General features: G+C 38.9%; 1 protein-coding gene across 1 annotated transcript in view; it reads right to left on the reverse strand.

Moving 5' to 3' along the window:
- Positions 1-19,418, reverse strand: part of KIF13B (kinesin family member 13B) — a 201,810-nt gene that overhangs the window by 90,998 nt on the left and 91,394 nt on the right. Inside the window, exons 11-14 of the mRNA XM_086703788.1 lie at positions 16,016-16,228; positions 14,535-14,645; positions 11,543-11,677; positions 1,031-1,161 (exon numbers count right to left, since the gene is read on the reverse strand). Coding sequence (XP_086559914.1) covers positions 1,031-1,161; positions 11,543-11,677; positions 14,535-14,645; positions 16,016-16,228 — 590 coding nt within the window. The remainder of the gene's footprint in view (positions 1-1,030; positions 1,162-11,542; positions 11,678-14,534; positions 14,646-16,015; positions 16,229-19,418) is intronic.

Genomic DNA, 19,418 nt, shown 5'->3' on the forward strand with positions numbered 1-19,418 from the left:
GATTTTTGTCTGTGCTGAAACAAAATGATGATGTGGCCTGCTTTGTCTTATTTATCACAGCCTCAGAGTAACATTGCCTGAGGTTGATTTTTTAATAGGAGAATGGCATGCCCTAACTGGGAGTGCCAGGCCCAGTGTCTTCTCTTTTTTTCCCCTTTCTTATTTGCATCCTTCACCATGAGCTTGATTGCTTACCAATATTTAAAGACTTTGTGGATAAAATCAGTAATGATATTAATGATTATTCAGTATCACAGGATGAAATGGTCCAACATTTGAAAATTCAATATAAATCAGTTAACAGTTATGGATCATTATATAACACACAGCCCAAGGAAACAAACTGACAAACATTTAATTTATATAATGGTACACCTCTTCATTCATCCATTACTTACTGAGCACTTATATACTAGTCTTCTATTACATACTAAGGACAGAGAACCAAAAATAGAAGGGCCCTTGTCCTCAATGAGTTCATAGTCCATTGGGGTAATAAAGGCTAAGAGACCACAAAAATACAAAGTGTTGACAGGAAGCATAAGGTGTATGGGAATATGTACTAGGGGCCCTTCACTTAGACCAAACAGGAAATTCCCCCAAAGTAGATAATGACAGAGCTTAACCTTGAATGTCAAACAGGAATTAGCTGCCCAAAGGAATGGCAGACATAGAGGAATAGGAGACAGACAGGAGGGATGTAAGAGATTTTGTATCAAAAATAGTAGAAAGCCATTCGGCTATCTGGTGAGTGACTCAGGAGAAAAGGTTCCAATCAAGATATGATGAGGGCTTTATTTTTTTATTTTTATTTTTTTTATGATGAGGGCCTTATTTAAATAAGGCCACGAGGGTGAGTATAGAGAGGGAACATGGCTTAAGAACTACTAAAAAGTTAAATGTAAAGGCCTTGGTAACGAAGTGAATATCTTCATTAAGTGAACTTAAAAAGCAAAGGCCAAGCATCCACAAGTAGTGTCCTTTCTTCCTCTTAAAGATTGTGACATTAACACTAATTAAAGTACATTACCTGGTGTTCTTCTGAGGAGTCAGCATAACCTGGCCTTCTGATGTGATGTCTATAATACAATGTTCAGGAAGAATTCCCATTCCACATAGCTGGATATCTTGGGAATTTGCTGACCCTATCAATGTATGTTCCTACAAAAGAACCAAATTCACTGATTAACATTGTATTCTTACATGTATAGAAACTGAAATCATCTCCCCTGAGCCCTCTTATATTGATCCATTACCTTAGCTAAAAGATTTTCTTAAGCAAATGGAATGGGGTAGGGGGAATTTCTGGCTTTCTCTGAAATACATTCTATAAATTGTATTTCCTTATAAGGAATAATGCAGAGTTGAGTTATACCTTTTAAACCTAAAGCTATAGTTTTATATTAATGTCTATACTATATTTATTATTTTCCATCGCAATCTTGATTCCAAATACTTTATACTACTCTCAGAGCATGAGCCATATGTCAATGATATACCAAAAATATTGGTCTGAAGACCACAGTTACTTAAGCTGCACATCATTTATCTGGTCTCAATCAAGATGAGTCAACCACAAAGATAAAAACCTATTCAAATCTAAGCATTTTGAAAAGATTACAATTATTTTATGAATCCCATGGTCTCTCTAATCCTCACAGAAGATATGATGGATGTGTTCTTCTTACTATAGAGTCGCAATTATGCAATTCTTGAAGCCCCAATCACCAGCCTTGCTTTCTGGCTGGCAACTGAGAAAGTGGATGTAAAAGTTAAGTTCCCTCTTCTGCACTTCAACATCTGACTGCCCATACATAATTAAATGCTGATAAGACCTGGATGTGTCCCTAAGCCACCTCCTCCTTGCATACACCTGGACCAGGGGTCAGATACAAAATATGTAAGGCTTTGCAAGTTTTATAAAACCACTCTGCCTCATAGTGTGAAAGCAGTCAGATAACACACATATGAACAAGTGTGGCTACTTTCCAACAAAACTTTATTTATGAACACTGAAATTTGGACTTCATATAATTTTCACATGTCTGAAATATTATAGCTTTTCTATTTTTTTTCCAACTATTTAAACAATGTAAAAACCATTCTTAGCTCCCAGGCCGTATAGAAGCAGGCAGGGAGCTAGATTTGGCCAGTGGAAACAGTTGCTGACCCTTGATCACAATGACTTCATCCAGCCCCATGGGTTTTAAATGCTGTTGAGACAGGAAAACTAAAGGGACCCTATGAAAAACTGCTTGTTTTGCTCCTTTTCCTGCTTCTGTTCTTGCTAGGACCCACATCCCCCTACACATACACATCTTATAGAACAGATAATGTGTCCTCCCGGTAAAGGCCAAGGAGTTAATGATTTCTTTGGAGTCTTCCAGCACAATAGACACCATCTAAGGAGTGACCAAGACCACTGATCCACCAAGAACTGTGGCCCTAGGGCACAAGTGGCTTATGGAGGACACCTAAACACTTGTCTATGTTCCTGGATGCCTGAGAAGACACAACCCTCAATAAAAACCCCAGGCTTCAAACAAAGATGAGACTTACTTTCCTTTCAGAGTCTCCCAGTTGCTCTCTCTGTATCTGCTTTCTCTACGTATCTTCAATAAACTGCTCTCATTTCCTCTTGGCTTACATTTGGTTTCCATCCTGAATGAAGTCAAGGACCTTCTTGGCTGGTTCTGGAGAACCCCACCTGGGCCCTCAGACCTCGCCTGCCTGCGACACTGTTTCTATATAAATTAAATCACTAACCAGGAACCATAAGCTTTAGTTCATTACTTTGCTGCCTCTACTACCACTATTCTAGTCTCAATAACCATTATTTATTGCCTACTTGGATGTCTAAAGACATTTCAAGGTGTCTAAATGTCTTTAATGTTCATTTATTTATGAGAGAAAAAGACAGAATGCAAGCAGGGGAGGGGCAGAGATAGAGGGAGACACAGAATCCCAAGCAGGCTCCAGGCTCTGAGCTTTCAGCACAGAGCCCGACACAGGGCTCAAACCCACAAACCACAAGATCATGACTTGAGCCCAAGTCGGAGGCTTAACCAACTGACCCACCCTCTAAATGTCATTCTTAATGACATTTGAGTATCTAAAGACATTTCAAAGTGAAAGGGCCAAAGCAGAACTTTTGCTCCCCCAACCTCCACCCAATGAGTCTATCCTCTTCTCCATTAATAGTGGTACTGCCACCACCCAGGTAGTCAACTAAAAAGGTTAGGTGCTACTGAGCCCTATCTTCCCCTTACCAGCCTACTCCTGGATCCATGTTGATCAGAACATCCCTACAGACTGTCCCTCCAAAGCATATCAAGAATTGACTCATTTTCCCTCCACCTCTACTATCACGCTTTACACTCTATTGCTCGGGTGAATACAGGTGCCTTCTACTATCTCTCCACTCCTAATCCCTCACCCCCATCCACTCCCAGCACAACAGCTGATCATGCAGCCCCCCCTATTTAAAACCCTCAAGTGGCTTCCCTTTGAACTTCTAATGAAGTCCAAATTCTTACTCAGGCTTACAAAAAACACTCAGTGATGTGGCCCTGCCTGCCTCTCCTATCCTAGCTCCTACTACTCCCCCTTCTCCTGGAACACGATAAGGCCATACTGGCCTTTTATCCGCTCCTTGAGCACACTGGCTGGTTCCTCCTCTAACCTTGATATTGGTAGTTTCTTATCATTTCTATCTCACCTTTTAAGGGAACATTCTCAGGGAGGTGTACTCGGAACTGACAATCAGATATAACCACCCCACCACTCTCCTATTTCAATTCCTTACCTAGCACTGACTATGGGTTGGTTTACTATATGTCTCCACAGCTAACATGGAAACACCACAAGAGCAGAGAACAGCCTGACCTGCTGCCCACTGTAATCCAAGCACTTAACACATGCCTGGCACAATTAGTCATTAAAAAAATATAAAGGAAAAATAAATGATCATTTGTCTTCAGACTCAAAGGAAGATGATTCTCTCCTCCTCTTTGCTGGTAACCCTTCTAATTATGTTGTGGGTCCCAGTGATTCCCATCTCTTCTGGGACCTCAATCTCATAAAAAGGGCCCTTCCCCACTAGTATATTCATTTCACCTTTCCTGGGGGTTTCTTCTCTCAGCTGTAGTGCAGTGGTGATTCTAAGGAAACAAAGAGCTGGGATCCAGAGCTGCCCCATGGTATCCTATTCGGTCCCCAAGGAGTATATAAAATACAGAGGACATTCCACATAAAGCTTTACTCTTCACTATTAGCTGAGGCTTCCTGGCCAATCCTATACTTTCCTAATCTGGAGAACAGGGTTTGACTCCATGAAACTACAAGTAATGCTTTGTGATGCTCAGTAGCAGGCCTAAAGAATCTATTCCATGCCTATCTGCATTCCCCACTTTGGCTCCCCCCACCCCCCCTCCCCCCCACCATACAACACCAACCCCACAGTGAAGTGAAGTTCCAAAAGGGGGGAGAAAAGAGTCTAAAGAGAAAAAGGGCCCAAGACCACCTAAAAAAGAAGGAAAAATTGTCAAAGCACTTGCCTTGAACTATATAACCCAGGTTGGGGTTTGAGTCTAGAACCAACTCCCACTACCATAGTCTGACTGCACACAGATTCAGGTCCACGTCTGTGCCTTTGCTCTTGTTCTCTTTGCTTGAAAGGCTCCCTCTTCCCTTCATCTAAATACAGGGGTCTTCTAATTGAGGGTCATCTTCTACTTGAGAAAGTTTCACCGGTAGGCAACACTGACTTCTCCCTTCTCTGAATCCCCTTAGAGGGGATACCATATTTCACTATTAATTGCACAAATGTTGCTTTTTTCCTTTATTTAGACAGCAGTCTTCACAGAACTCCTGCATCTTCTACAACAATAAGCACAGTACATGACACATGGTGTATGCTAAGTATCTATTGATAGACTGAATTAAAAATTATTGGAGATAAGATATTAACACAAACATGCAAAGGTCTAATCCAAATTCTGGAAGGAAAACTTCATTTTTTTCACAAATGTATACTAAGTACCTATGATGAGTTGGGCACGGAGTCACAAGAGACAAAGTCCCAATTACGGTGCTTACAATGTCAGTGGCAACTTAAATCTCTCAGTTGAGGTTATAATCTATTCTGATTTGGATGATGATTCATTGTAATCTCAAACACTGCACTCTAACAGCTCAATCTGCCAAAGCCTTACTGTTTGATGTTTAGGCAACTTAAACAATAAGCTTTTTGGTAAGTTCTTCCTATTGTGCTCTAAGCACTGCAATAAAAACACTGACAAGGAAAAAAAAATAAACTTAACATAGGTTGGCACAGTTTATCTAATGAGTATCTAAGTGCTATGAAAGTACAAGGTAATCAAAACAAGATAAATTAATCAGGGGTGGCTTTTCAGTCTCTTTGTGATATGTGGATACAATGATTCTTAAACCAGACTACTTTTGAGGCGCCTGGGTGGTTCAGTTGGTTAAGCGCCCAACTTCAGCTCAGGTCATGATCTCGCAGTTCGTAAGTTCGAGCCCCACATCAGCCTCTGTGCTGACAGCTCAGAGCCTGGAACCTGCCTGGATTCTGTGTCTCCCTCTCTGTCTGCCCTTCCCTTGCTTGTGCTCTGTGTCTCTCTCTCTCTCTTTCAAAAATAAATAAACATTAAAAACAAATTTAAAAAAATAAAGTAGACTGGTTTTAGGGAAAACTTTAGCAAATATAAAATACCATATGTAAAAATCTCAGAAATAATCAGAGGCTAGAAATGGTTTTTAACCTTTTTTCATCCGTTTAAGTTTAATTTCACTGGAGAAGATTAGTTAACTATTCTATGAATTTACTGTACCTTGCTTCCTTTATAAATCAACTATTTATGTGGCTCTTTTGAGAATCTCCCTTTGACCAGCTAAGTCCTAAAAGAAAGAGCAAGATAGAGACAGAGGGGAAAAGAGGGAGGGGGAAAAAGGAAGATGAAGAGAGACAGGACTTGTCCACTAGTGACATATTTCACAGGGTAGCTTTTCCCAGCGTGCAAGAAGAAAAAGTAGCATATGGATAAAGCCCATGAGGTCCCTCAGTCTTACCAGCATTCCCAGATAATTTCTGAAGGAAAAGGTAAGTAAGTACCAAGGGCACTAAGCAGAAAAGTACCTGTTACTCTTCACATATCTAAGTAATCAAAATTCTTTAATAAAGAAGTCATGCTAGCTTAACAGAACCTAGACTCTGAAGACAGCTTTTCTGGAATGGAGGTGAAAAGGGCAGGAATGCTATCTTCCCATCTTTTACAAATTCAAACACTACACCACACAGACCAAACCGCTGCCAACCCAAGAACTCCTACTGTGCCATGACTGTGTCTTCTTCATCTTGGGGTCCTTGGGGCCCAACCCACAGCTCCACAAACACTGAATGGCTGATGCCTCTGCCATTCTCATCACTTCAGTCGGTGACTGTGAATACTGGCAAAGAGGACAACAGGCAGTTTACTTTCAATGGGAGCTATACTATAAAAGACATGTGTTTTAAAACTGGTGCCGAGGGGTGCCTGGATTGCTCAGTCAGTTGGGTGTCATGATCTCACAGCCCGTGTCGGGCTGTGTGCTGACACTTCAGAGCCTGGAGCCTGCTTACGATTCTGTGTCTCCCTCTCTCTCTGCCGCAACCCACTCACATTCTGTCTCTGTCTCTCTCAAAAATAAACAAACATTAAAAAAAAGTTTTAAAGGGGCACCTGGGTGGCTCAGTCGGTTAAGCATACGACTTCGGCTCAGATCATGATCTCGCAGTTTATGAGTTCAAGCCCCACATCAGGCTCTGTGCTGGAAGCTCAGAGCCTGGAGCCTGCTTCAGGTTCTGTGTCTCCCTCTCTCTCTGCCCCTCCCCCGCTCACACTCTGTCTCTCTCTCTCTCTCTCAAAAAAAAACCAAAAAACATTAAAAAAAAAATTTTTTTAATAAATAAATAAAACTGCTGCCTGGGGTATCTGGGTGACTCAGTTGGTTAAGCGACCGGCTTCAGTTCAGTCATGATTTCATGGTTCGTGAGTTTAAGCCCCACGTCCCACTCTCTGCTGTCAGCACAGAGCCCACTTTATTATTTTTTTAATTTTATTTTTTTAATTTACATACAAATTAGTTAGCATATAGTGCAACAATGATTTCAGGAGTAGATTCCCTAATGCCCCCTACCCATTTAGCCCATTCCCCCCCCCCCACAACCCCTCCAGTAACCCTCTGTTTGTTCTCCATATTTAAGAGTCTCTTATGTTTTGTCTCCCTCCCTGTTTTTATATCATTTTTGCTTCCCTTACATTCATCTGTTCTGTCTCTTAAAGTCCTCATATGAGTGAAGTCATATGATTTTTGTCTTTCTCTGACTAATTTTACTTAGCATAATACCCTCTAATTCCATCCACATAGTTGCAAATGGCAAGATTTCATTCTTTCCGATTGCCGATTAATACTCCATTGTATATATGTACCACATCTTCTTTATCCATTCATCCATCGATGGACACTTGGGCCACAAAGCCCACTTTAGATCCTCCGTCTCCCCTTCTCTTGGCCCCTACTCCCTACCCTGCTAGTGCGTGCTCTCTCCCTGTCTCAAAAATAAATAAAAACATTTAAAGTTGTTGCTGAATCCTTATCAAGTGTGTACATGTATAATTTGCTCCAAATCCTTCAGAATCAGCCTTGTTTCCAGGGCCATTAATAGCTGACTTGTGCAAAGAGCAGATCCAGAACCGCATAAGCAAAATAGCCCTTCTGAGAGATCTGGAGGATAACTGAAAGGCATGATGAGAATCAATTATACTGTGATCCCATTTCTGTAATTTAAAAATATGTATCAGTATAAGCCTATAGACATACATACAGGAATAGACCCAGCAGATACAGATAAAACTATTAAATGTTAACTGTGGTCATCTCTGCATGTTGGAATTTGGGCACAAATCCCCCCTCTTTTTCTAGTATGTGTTTATAAAACTCTTCAGAAAACAAAGTGTATTACTAGCATGTTTTTAAGGTGGGGGAAGCAGCTCTTCCCTCTAGAAGCTTGGCTGGCACTGGTATAAATGTCCAAGACTGTCTTAGAATCACAGGCAGTCCTTGATTTGCATGAGAGCAAAGGATTGTAAAAATAACATTGCAAGGAGATCTTAATAATCAATGGGGAAACTGCAATTATTCTGTGACTTTTTAAAATGTATGTAAAACCATTAAGATTTTTCTTACTGTTACAACATACAGGATAATGAAAAAATAGTAAAACCGATATTTATTTAGTATACTGTAATTTAGACTATTAGAAACACTGAGGGGCGCCTGGGTGGCTCAGTCAGTTAAGCAGCCGACTTCGGCTCAGGTCATGATCTTGCCGTCAGTGAGCTCGAGCCCCGCATCGGGCTGGGTGCTGACAGCTCAGAGCCTGGAGACTGTTTCAGATTCTGTGTCTCCCTCTCTCTGACCCTCCCCCATTCATGCTTTGTCTCTCTCTGTCTCAAAAATAAATAAACGTTAAAAAAATTTTTTTTTTTTAAAAAGAAACACTGAAATTTAAAGCATTTTATTTCTGGGGTGCCTGGGTGGCTCAGTTGCCTAAGCATTGGACTCTTGATCGCAGCTCAGGTCTTTTTTTTTTTTTTTTTTTTTAAGATTATTTATTTTGAGAGAGAGAGAAAGGGAGCATGAGCAGGGGAGAGGTAGAGAGAGAGAGATAAAGAGACAGTGAATCCCAGGAAGACTCTGTGTTGTCATCGCAAAGTCCGACGCAGGGCTCCAATCTTACAACCGTGAGATCATGACCCAAGCCAAAATCAAGGGTCAGATGCTTAAACGACTGAGTCATCCAAGTGCCCCATCTCAGCTCAGGTCTTGATCTCAGGGTCGTGAGTTCAAGCCCCACTTTGGGCTCCATGCTGGGCATGCAGCCTATTTAAAAACAAAAAGTATCTTATTTTTGTTAAAAGCTTATCAGGAGTAGTATAAACAGTACCTGCCTTCTTCTCAATACGTAACTTACAATATGGAGGGAGCATATTTCCTGTGCCTTGGCAAACTGTGATACTCCTTTCTAAGCTTCTACCGTTTTAACCTCTGTGCTCTAGATGCTGTGAAATATCTCCAAGAGCTCCTTTAGTGTGAAGTGTTCTCCAGTGTCCCTTTGAGCCATCTTCATCCTTCTCATCACACTTTCATTATTTACGTCTGTAAGTTCATCTTCACAACATTTCCCTGGCTGCATGTGTAGAATCTCACAAACGGCAGTGGCGTCAGCATCATCTACTAGATCGTGGTAACTGGAATTTGTGTATGTTGGAACCATGACATGTAAGGACTGCCCACACATGCAAATTAGATGCAAAATTATCTTGTGAGTTATGTTCCACCTATGGTTTGGCCACCATACCTTGCCTCTACCAGTTCCAGACAAAACAAATATATGGAGGATTCTGTTCTGGAAGAGAATCATACCACTTGGAACTAAAAAGAACGTTAGAGATCATTTAATCCAGGGTCCTCTTTTATAGATGGGGTGCTGAAAATCACCCAGAGATATGAAGTCATCTGTCCAGCATCTAAATTGATTTCAGAATTTGAAGGCAAGAAATAAAAAATGCTCAGCCTCCAGATTCTTCCAACCCACAGCATGGTATCACTTTACTGAAGCAAAAACTGTTCTTGGATTGAGATCATCCTTTTGAATGTGCTTGGTCATGAATATACTTTTGTCACGAGGTTAGCCTGGGCAGTGAAGAAATCAACACTGCCTTAGACTCTGCCAAAACAGGCTTGACCACACAGTCTGAAACAGAATCCCAACACCTCCACACAAGATGACCAGAAATATTTTGACTACTCTCCAAAAGTCTTTAAATAGTTTCTTTGTTTAATTTTTTAGTTAAGGAACAGATAGAATCAGGTTTTTTTTCTTGTTGGCGTATGTGTGTGTTCCAATTTGAACTTCATCACATCAGAAAGAAAAAGAATTCATAGTTCTGAGAAATAAAAAGGGCAGAATATTTGTGTCTTATTCTGTCTTGTACCTCTCCTAAAGCATATGAATACCTATAGCTGAAACCCTAACAGAAAATGCTGCCCACATCATTAAGAAACATAGTAAGTGATACGATCACATCATTTTTTTTTTGCAATAGACAAGGGTAATATACATAAGGTACCACGCTGAGTATCAAGTAAGAAGATGGTATGTGGAATATTTTATATTTTACAGTGCTTCTGTTTACAAAGTACTTTGTAAATATCAAGTCTTATTTAATCCTCATAGGGCTCCTGTGAGGGAGTCAGACAGGGAAAGCACCCTTCTATAGAGGATGGATCTGTAGACTGGAGGAGGCAAAGGACTTGAGATCACACATCCGTTCAGCAGCATACCAAACTAAAAACGTGGGTCATCTCCCTGCCACTCCCATGTTGCTCCCACTTGAACACAACAGCTGAGAGTGCACATATACTATATGTATCAAAAACACAATTTAATTCACAGCATACTACAACATGGTATCAGATACTCATTAATAAAGGGGCTTTATTTATCAAAATAACACAAACCAATTACCCCAGGATATCTTTAATAAAACCTGGGAAACTAGCCAATGCATCGTGAATTCTTTAGTCTCTTTAGAAATGAAACCAAACAATTTTCTAATTTTAAAGCAGTTTCCAACTTTACCAGCTCATTATCTTTAATTTCTTAGTCCCTTCAGTTAAACCTACATATATAGTATCCATATTGTAAGGGTGGAAAAGATTTCCTCCCAGTATATATTAACCACAAGTCAAAATCATATAGTCCATTACCTAATTCACTTACGCCCTGGGACAAGGGGATTTTGGTGAGCTCCTCCTCGTAATTTATGTAGTGTCTCAGGATTCCTGCTTATTCTAAAGTTGTCTCTTGTCTTCCTGATAAGTGCCACAATTTACAGATTTCAACATACATCGCTATTTGGGTTTCTGACCCTCTCACTCTCTAAGTCATCTATTCTTTTTTTATAAGTCAATAATCCAAATTTTTGAATTTTCCTAAATTACTGGAAACAAATTTCATAGTAAGTGGTCCTACACCATAACTTTCTTTAAACATTTCCTCTTGTAATCTGATAACCACTCAGAAAAGGGTGTGCTTCATATAAATGACAAAAACTTTAGTCTGCTAATAAATTGTTTAGTTCGAAAAGTCATTCTTTAAGCTTTAAAGTTATCTACTTAGCTCCCTGGCATAAATCACAGTCAATCATAGTAGCTAAGATACTTAATGTCTTGAAAATAACATCAGAATATTAGTTTTTATATTACTAGGTTGAATTACATCACTTGAAGACTAAAAAGGGTAACTAATCTCAGAAACTCAGTATTTTTCTACCTTCTAGTTTATTCGAATAGAAACAATTGTGTTAATTCATTATTCATTATTTTTGAATAAGCATGTTTCTTCAAGTTAAAAAAAATACTATGAAATACTGTTCTATATCATGGCTGGAAATAGCAGCAAAGCCTGTTACTTCACCTTTAAATAGTAAACCAGAAGTTCATTCAGAGCAGGATCAGCATTCAGATTAACAAGGAAGCATTTATCATCCCCAACTTTAATCCCAGAAGATTGAAGAGATATTCCAAGACTCTCAAGTTGCTTCTGTCGCTCCTATAAACGTATTAGAGAAGGATTAATTCCATAGCTATTGACACAGCAAGATATAAAAGGTCTCACGTTGGAATAATCATTAAATAATTTTATAATTTAATTATGTTATCTTAGGACATGGTATTATAGATTATTGCATTTTTTCTTTCCAAACTATATAATGTTTTTCATTTTGTTAATTAAAACTTTGTTTTGAAAAATAAGCCATTACCAATAGCAACCAAGTATACTATTGAATTCTCAATGTTCCTTCTTAAAAATATCTAACATCTTGAATTTGTGTTTCTCACTTAGTTCTATACATATGAGCAAAGGTGTTTTACCAACTGTGATCTTTCTAAAAGGCCAAATTTTCAATACACTCCCTTGCTTGATACCCTCAGTGATTCCCCAGCAAGATAAGGGCCAAACTCCCTCAACAAAGTCCACAAGGCCCTTCAATCTAGCCCGTTTCCTCTCCACCTTCATGTCTTATCATTCCTACTCTCAAAGCCTGTGCTATAGTTAAATGGAACTCTTCCAGGTCCCTCAAAGTGTCAAGAATGCTCTCTTAAGAGATTTTACACCTGTTTCTTCTATCTGAAGTATACTTGTTCTCATACTTGGTAACTCAGACTTGTTTACTTGACCATTTCTCTATGAGGGCATGGATCCTATCTATCCACTGTGAATTCCTGGCACCTAGCAAGAACAGTGCATAACCAGTGAGCACTCAAAACATCAGGTTTGTAAATTTACCAAAATAAAACTTGTAGGGGCACCTGGGTGGCTCAGTCAGTTAAGCATTTGACTTGTGATTTTTGGCTCGGGTCATGATCTCACAATGTTAAGATCGACCCTGCTGCACGTTGGGCTCTGCACTGGGCGTGGAGCCTGCTTGCAATTCATATTCATTCTTATTCTCATTCTCTCTCTCTCTCTCTTTCTCTCTATCTCCCTGCCGCCCCTCCTCTGCTTGAGCATGTGCTAAATAAATAAATGAATAAAACTTGCATATGCATCAAGTACTACTTTCAGAATAAGAGTATGAACCTTTCTTTTTTATGACTGTCTCTGAGACCACACAATATATGAATGTCTGCATATAGGGGGATACGCATGACTCCTGCAACCAATGCTCTACGATAAAGTATATGAATTGGGGCAAAGTAGGGTGTCTTTGACTATATATAAATAACAAATAGTAATGAGTCACAGCCACCAAAAGCCTTTGATTCTGAGGAAAGACAAGACAGACTAAGTCATTTAATTAGGGCCACACAGTAAGTTTGCAGCACAATTAAATTACAGCCTGAAGAATTTGCTATTTTTAGGGATACCATCCCAAAGTGATTTGACCATGGACCATTTTTCTTCCCAGAAGACTTATTAACAATTTGTGGCTATACTGCCAGAAATACAATTTGGGATATGCTCGTCTCTTTTGGAAAAAGGTCAATGACTAACAGACCAGGTCTTTTCCCATGAAAGAGGAGTTAGCAAGCTCAGCAGCACTGAAGCCTGGGGGCTTGCAAAGATAAGGTGCTAAATGAGGTGTGAGATAAAATCAGGCAGGGTTCTCAAAAGGGACGTGTGAAAGAGGCAGAGAACAGTTAGGTAAGGAAAAGATGCTAACGATAAGATTCACCAGTATTCACCAGTATTCGCACTGCAATTTTACTTAAGACCGACCCTGTCTTGTAGCAGCAAAGCAACTCAAATACAGCAGCACTTCAGGGTCAATGTTTACTTTTGGAGTAGCTCAAAAAGGCTCACACAAATTAGTTCTAAACTGGATAATTATTAGAATGACTTATAATTTATGAAAAACAAGTGAAATATGTAACAAGAAATGGAGTTCATACACTGGAATATTCTCTTCTCTGTAATTTGAAGGATATGTATTAAAATAACCCAGGATAGGGATACAGTTAAAACAAGATGGATTACATGGTGATCTTTAATGAAACTGGGTGATGGTACATGTAGATTCATCATACTCTTCTCTTGTTTTCATCTATTTTGAAAATGACTATAATAAAAAATATTTAAAGTCTGTCTGCACTAATATAAATATAACATCCACTTTATGCTACATAACAGTAGTACCATCCTACAACATCTGATGTATAGATTGATTCTGGGCAGCACATTTAAAGATGGAACCTGCTGGGTGACAAAAGAAATACCAAGTTATATATATTTACTAAACAAGAAACCGTTGAAAACACTAGAGATTTTTAACTTTAGAAAAGGAGGGGAACAGGCAGAGGTTACCTTACCATGAAAAGACTGCTCAATGGGGTACTGAACTCCACATTCTATTTTTAAGAGCAGAGGCTGAACATCCATCTAACAGGAAAGCCATGGAGCAAGTCTTTTATTAAGTAAACAACTAGACATTTAAGATTCTTTCCAAACGCTAATGTTCCTACCTTAAAATTTCACAACTCTACCTGTATTAAGTGTGAGAGACAGTCACCTCAGATTTAGGTATTTCATATTACTTTTACTGAGTTGTCATAATGAAACCAGAGGCTTACAGCCTAATATATCTACCACTAAGCATTTTATAGTTTGGGTAAGTTCCTTAGGTCTTACTCAACTAGGTATTCAGAGTCAGAGACTACAAAGTAGTTATTTCATTTAAAAAACTTCTATGACCCTAAACAAATATTTCTTACACAATGAACAATTAATTGTAATTTGTCTTCTTTATCTTTGTAAGGCAGAGACTCTTGAATCTAGGTTCTTATTAGTGGTGCTAGATTTGCCATCTTCAAAGCTAAAAAATCAAAATAGGAACCCAAAATGACATCTGAGTTGCATTGCACAAACTGCCAAGAGGTTTCTGTGTCTTTAATCAGAAAGCACAAACCTGTGCAATCTCCTCGGTTTTCCTTAATTTCTCCTCCCAGGTCACAGTCATTTCCTGGATTAGCTTCTCTGATTCTTCTAGCCGGTCTTTTAGCTCTGGAGATTTCATTGCCTATAAGCAAAATGTTTATTTCATGAAATGTCTGTACCATGCTCTGAAGAAAGCATTAACTAAATCCAGAAGGATAAAAATAACAGTCTGCCTGCCTCCTCTCAGCTCTACAAGTCACCAAGGTCTCTGATCTACTTAAGACATAACAATGAATGCCACTGACACACAGCATCCAGACTGTATGCACCCCACAAGCTCATTCAGTCATCCAAGGTGGGCTTGAAAGGAAGACCTAACTGCTTCCTTTTCCTCCAACCAATTGTCACTGTGAAGATGTAGCTTCGCAGAAAGTTCAAGTTCTCAAGGGCTTATTTTTAAATCCCAATAGGTCATATATCTAGACTTATACACAGGATTCATTCTAGTCTCTACTGATGACTTCAGGTATTGATTCAAGTATATACAGACGTACATGTTACAAACTGAATGGTGTTATTAATACCAGGAAGACAGAAACAAAATTTCAAAGAATCTTAATAAACCATAAAATTATTCTTATAAAAACAGGATAAGTTTCAACAGGCAAAAATATAACCAAAATGACGTTTTGACCATGTATTTTACCAATCTACTACCAGAAAACAGGTTATAAGAAAAGAAAGGGCTAATGTCCCAACACCAGGAAAGAGTCCCATAGTCCTGGGAAATTGTGGGAACAGAAATGCTAATAAAGTAGAGATCCTGAATCTGGTATTTTATTTCACTTTTCAAAAGAAAAACATTTGGTTGCAGGTTAGAATTGTGTAGGTTTCAAATTCAGTAATGGAACATAAATACCATACGTTATAGAATGTACATAGGGTAGTAGAAATAGAGTACCTCTAAATAGGTGGGTATTTCTGCTATAAAATACTTTTTCTATAAACATAATTAAGCCACATGAAAAAACTAGGTTATCAAGAAGTGGAAGATGTCCTTAAGATTTTCATTCTGACTTCAGCCAGTGAACAAATGATACAGCAAATATCTGCTTGAGTTCTCTTCCAGTTAGTCTATGCCCACTCTTCACCATTTTCTGCGCTAAAATTATATACATTTTGTTTCAAGCGTCTCTCTCCCTCTCTCCCTTATTCAATTATACCTCTTCTTTCTTGTCTGCTGCCTATACTGTGGAAAGGAACATTTTCTCAATTCCCTATATTCTCTCTTTCTGTTCAATCCTTTTACACCTGTAAAAAAAAAAAAAAAACTCTCTAAATTTCAACTATGAAAATCTATCTGCCTTTATTTATTATTCATCTCAAATTTCTCTTACTATAGGAAACTCAAAAATTTTAAGTGGAGTACTTAGCACTTACAGCTAAGGGGAAGAAAATTCAAGTTCTAGCTTTTCCTAGACCCATAAAGTGTGGCTTGGCTGTGCCTTATACCTCTGCTTTAGTTAGCTGTTCTCGGAGCTTTTCTACTTCTTCCCGGAGATCCCGGATAATTCGTGCATTAGGATCCTCATTCACCACAGCATGGTTCACGATGTGCTTGGCGCGGTCTGCATACCGCAGAGTTGAAAGGGTTTCATCATAGTTATCAGCGGCTGGACTAACAGTGGCCACCATGGCTGTCTTGCTGTTACCCCCAAGACTGTCCTAGATGAAGAATGAAATTGAGTAGGATTTTTAAGTTGGAAGAAAACATCATGTGAGAAAGATGAAGTCAGAAAGGGTGAGAGAACACATATTTAAGGACAAAACTAGAACTGAAATACCGATATGCTGAACCCCAGTCCCATGCTCTTTCTTCTCTGCCAAGCTACGTTTCTGCAGAAGGGAGATCTGGTTATTAAGAAAGGATGGGGAAATACAAAAAAGGCTCCATTTATTTCAGTTTAATAACAATTGGTTCTAAGTTAATTTGTCCTCTTCTAACAGGCAATATGATGTCGTAAGTCAGCACACTACTCAAAACAAAAAACAATGATTTCTTAAATGACTAAAAATCTTCCTTAGAGAAACTGAACAATCATAATGTTATTTGTTATTTGATCAAAGAGTGATTACCTACAATCTAGCGCATGATGCCATGTACTTGGAATCTATGTGAAGCCTAAATAATGGCTCAGAAAGTGTTGCTGTTACAGACTATCAGTCATCTTGTAATTTTTTTCAAGAATTTTTCAAGAATTCTAGGTAGAATTATAGTCTTTAAAACAAAAGATATGTTGGAGGCACCTGATTTTATTCCCTCTGACAGCACTTCAAAAACTATTCAAACAGGCTTTACTTTCTACACGACCACTTCTACAGTTCAGACAAGGGTGCTGAAGAAAAGATACTCTCTTCATTATACTAAAACTGATCAGTATGGTGAAATGGGCTTTAGAACAGGCTCCAACAAATTCAAAAAACTTTCACTTGACAACACTAAAAAACAACTACATATAACTCAGAATTACAAAACTAGAAATCAAGTCCACCCGGACTCTGCTTCACCATCCAAATGCTGTATGTCACCCTCCTGTGGCAGGCGGCCTCTAAGACAGCCCCCCAGGATCCTCATCTCCAGGTATTCATACCTCAGTACCATCCCCCTCTCTTGAGTGTGGGAAGGACTTCTGATTTACTTCTAAGGAACAGAATACAGCAGAAGTGATGGCATGTCACTTTTGAGGTTAGATTATAAAAAGACTATGGCTTCTGTTGTGGGTATTTTCTCTCACTCTTGGGAAACCACTGTCATGAAGTGAAGTGGCCCTATGAAGAGACCTCAAAAGTGAATATGGAAAGAGATCTTCTGGAGCCTGCCAACAACCACTGAGGTGAGCAGATCCAACCCCAGGTCAAACCTTGCAATGACGGCCCCAGATGACACTTTGATTGCAGCCACATGGGAGACCCCAGCCAGAACCACTTGGTTAGGCCACACCCAGAATCCTGACCCACAGAAACTATCAGATAATAAATGGTTGTTGTTTTTAGCTATTAAGTTTTAGGGGTAATCTGTTACATAGCAATAGACATCTAATAATACCCTAATATACTATCCCAAGATGAAAAGAACAACCCAAAAAAAGAGATCTGATACCCTCTTCAGCAATAGGATATCACTGAATTATGGATTCTCAAGCAGGCCAATATGGGGAATCAAAGATCATAAAAAAGTCAACTTTTTATCTTTGAAGATAAAAGGTTTTTCCAATATCAATATATCTAAAATTTGTTTGTGCAATCTGTGATTTATACCATCCTTGTACAAATTTTACTTAGTCCTCAGCCTTTTGTGAATTATTTTACAGATAAAAAACAAAAGAAAAACCAGAGGTTTGTTCTGACAAAGCAGGTCAAATACTCTGCCTAAAGATCCAGAACTAGTAAACTGAACAATATTCTAATCCAGTTGTATTCTGCCTTCAAGTCCAATATGATTTCACTCCCCCACAGTCACCCACAATAATATAGCAACAAAGTGCCACTTGGCAACAGAGCGAGAGCTCAGATCTGAGGAGCAAGTAAGGTGACTGGATAGCTTTCCAAGTTATTTTGTCTTAGTGCCAGAGTCAAAATAATTCCCTAGGTACTGCTAACAGTTCAATACAATCACAGACTATGTATCTGTTTATTCATCCACTACTGAAAACTAGGTTTTCCACAGAAAACAAAGCCTAATGAGGTCTTTGAAGGAAATACACTCCAGCACATGAAAAGGAAGGAAACTTATGTTTCTGGACTCTAGAAAGCAGAAGCAACTTCCGCCAAGTCTGTGTGATCACTTGCTTTCCTCTTCACTTCTAGACACTGATATCACACTGTTGGTGCCCAGCTTTGGCAACGTCCAGAAGAATACCAAGATGCACATTATTGAAATTCCAATGTTATATATAAAGATCACATGAATTACATGTCAGATTATAATTCAGTTCACCAACAGCACCATGGTGGAGTGTTGCCCTTCAAGAACTACGGCATTCTGTTAGCCCACATGAACAGCAAATGCTATTGGGTAAAAGGGGATTTGTAACAATAACTACCAAAGGGAAAAAGCATGCATATTGTGCTTTAATTTGTGCTGAGAAAAGGAAACCTGGCAAATGACAAATACTTGATATTTTAAAAGCCCTTGTGCATGAGTAACAATATGCTTATATTCAAAAATGGCCTCATGCCATTAGCAAAAAGGAAACAGCAACAAAAGAACTGGCACTCATTCAAGGAGAAAGTATAAAGCTTCTTGTTACTCTTTAATTGTTTAATTAGGGAAATCAGGCAAGCTTTGTTTCAAATGTGGCAATTGCAAATTAAATGGACATAGGAAAGAAATTGAATTTTGGAAGGCAGGATTTTTTGAAGCTGAAAGAACTCTTTGAAGTCATCTAATGAAATTACTTCATTTTACAGATGAGAAATTGAGACCCAGGAAGATTGACAGACTTACCAAAGGTCATAATGCTGGTTCAGAGCAGAGCTGAAGGTACTCATTCACTCAGCTCTTTACGGCGTTTACATCTAGAGGGTGGTGCTCTACATACAACACGGTAAGAACTAGAGTAGGGATAAACACAACATGGTCACAGAAAACAGAGAATGAGCAGAAAGCCCAGTCTTGAAACGGTAGGGAAGACTTTCAGAGAAAGTGACATTTGAGACCTAAGATGAATAAGCATTGTCCAGATAAAGATTTATGGGGAGGGCAGTGGGAGGGGAGATTGTAGAGAGGAGGAAGAATGTTCCAAACACGGTAAGAATAATGTCCTAGAAGTAAGAGGACTCAACACTTAGCTAGGACTGATCATATTAAGAGCAAGAAGAACAGTAAGAGGTAGTGAAGGGTCAGATTACTGAA

The sequence above is a fragment of the Puma concolor genome, chromosome B1, assembly GCF_028749965.1.
Source record: "Puma concolor isolate L17-30 chromosome B1, mPumCon1.1.hap2, whole genome shotgun sequence".
NCBI lineage: Eukaryota > Metazoa > Chordata > Mammalia > Carnivora > Felidae > Puma > Puma concolor.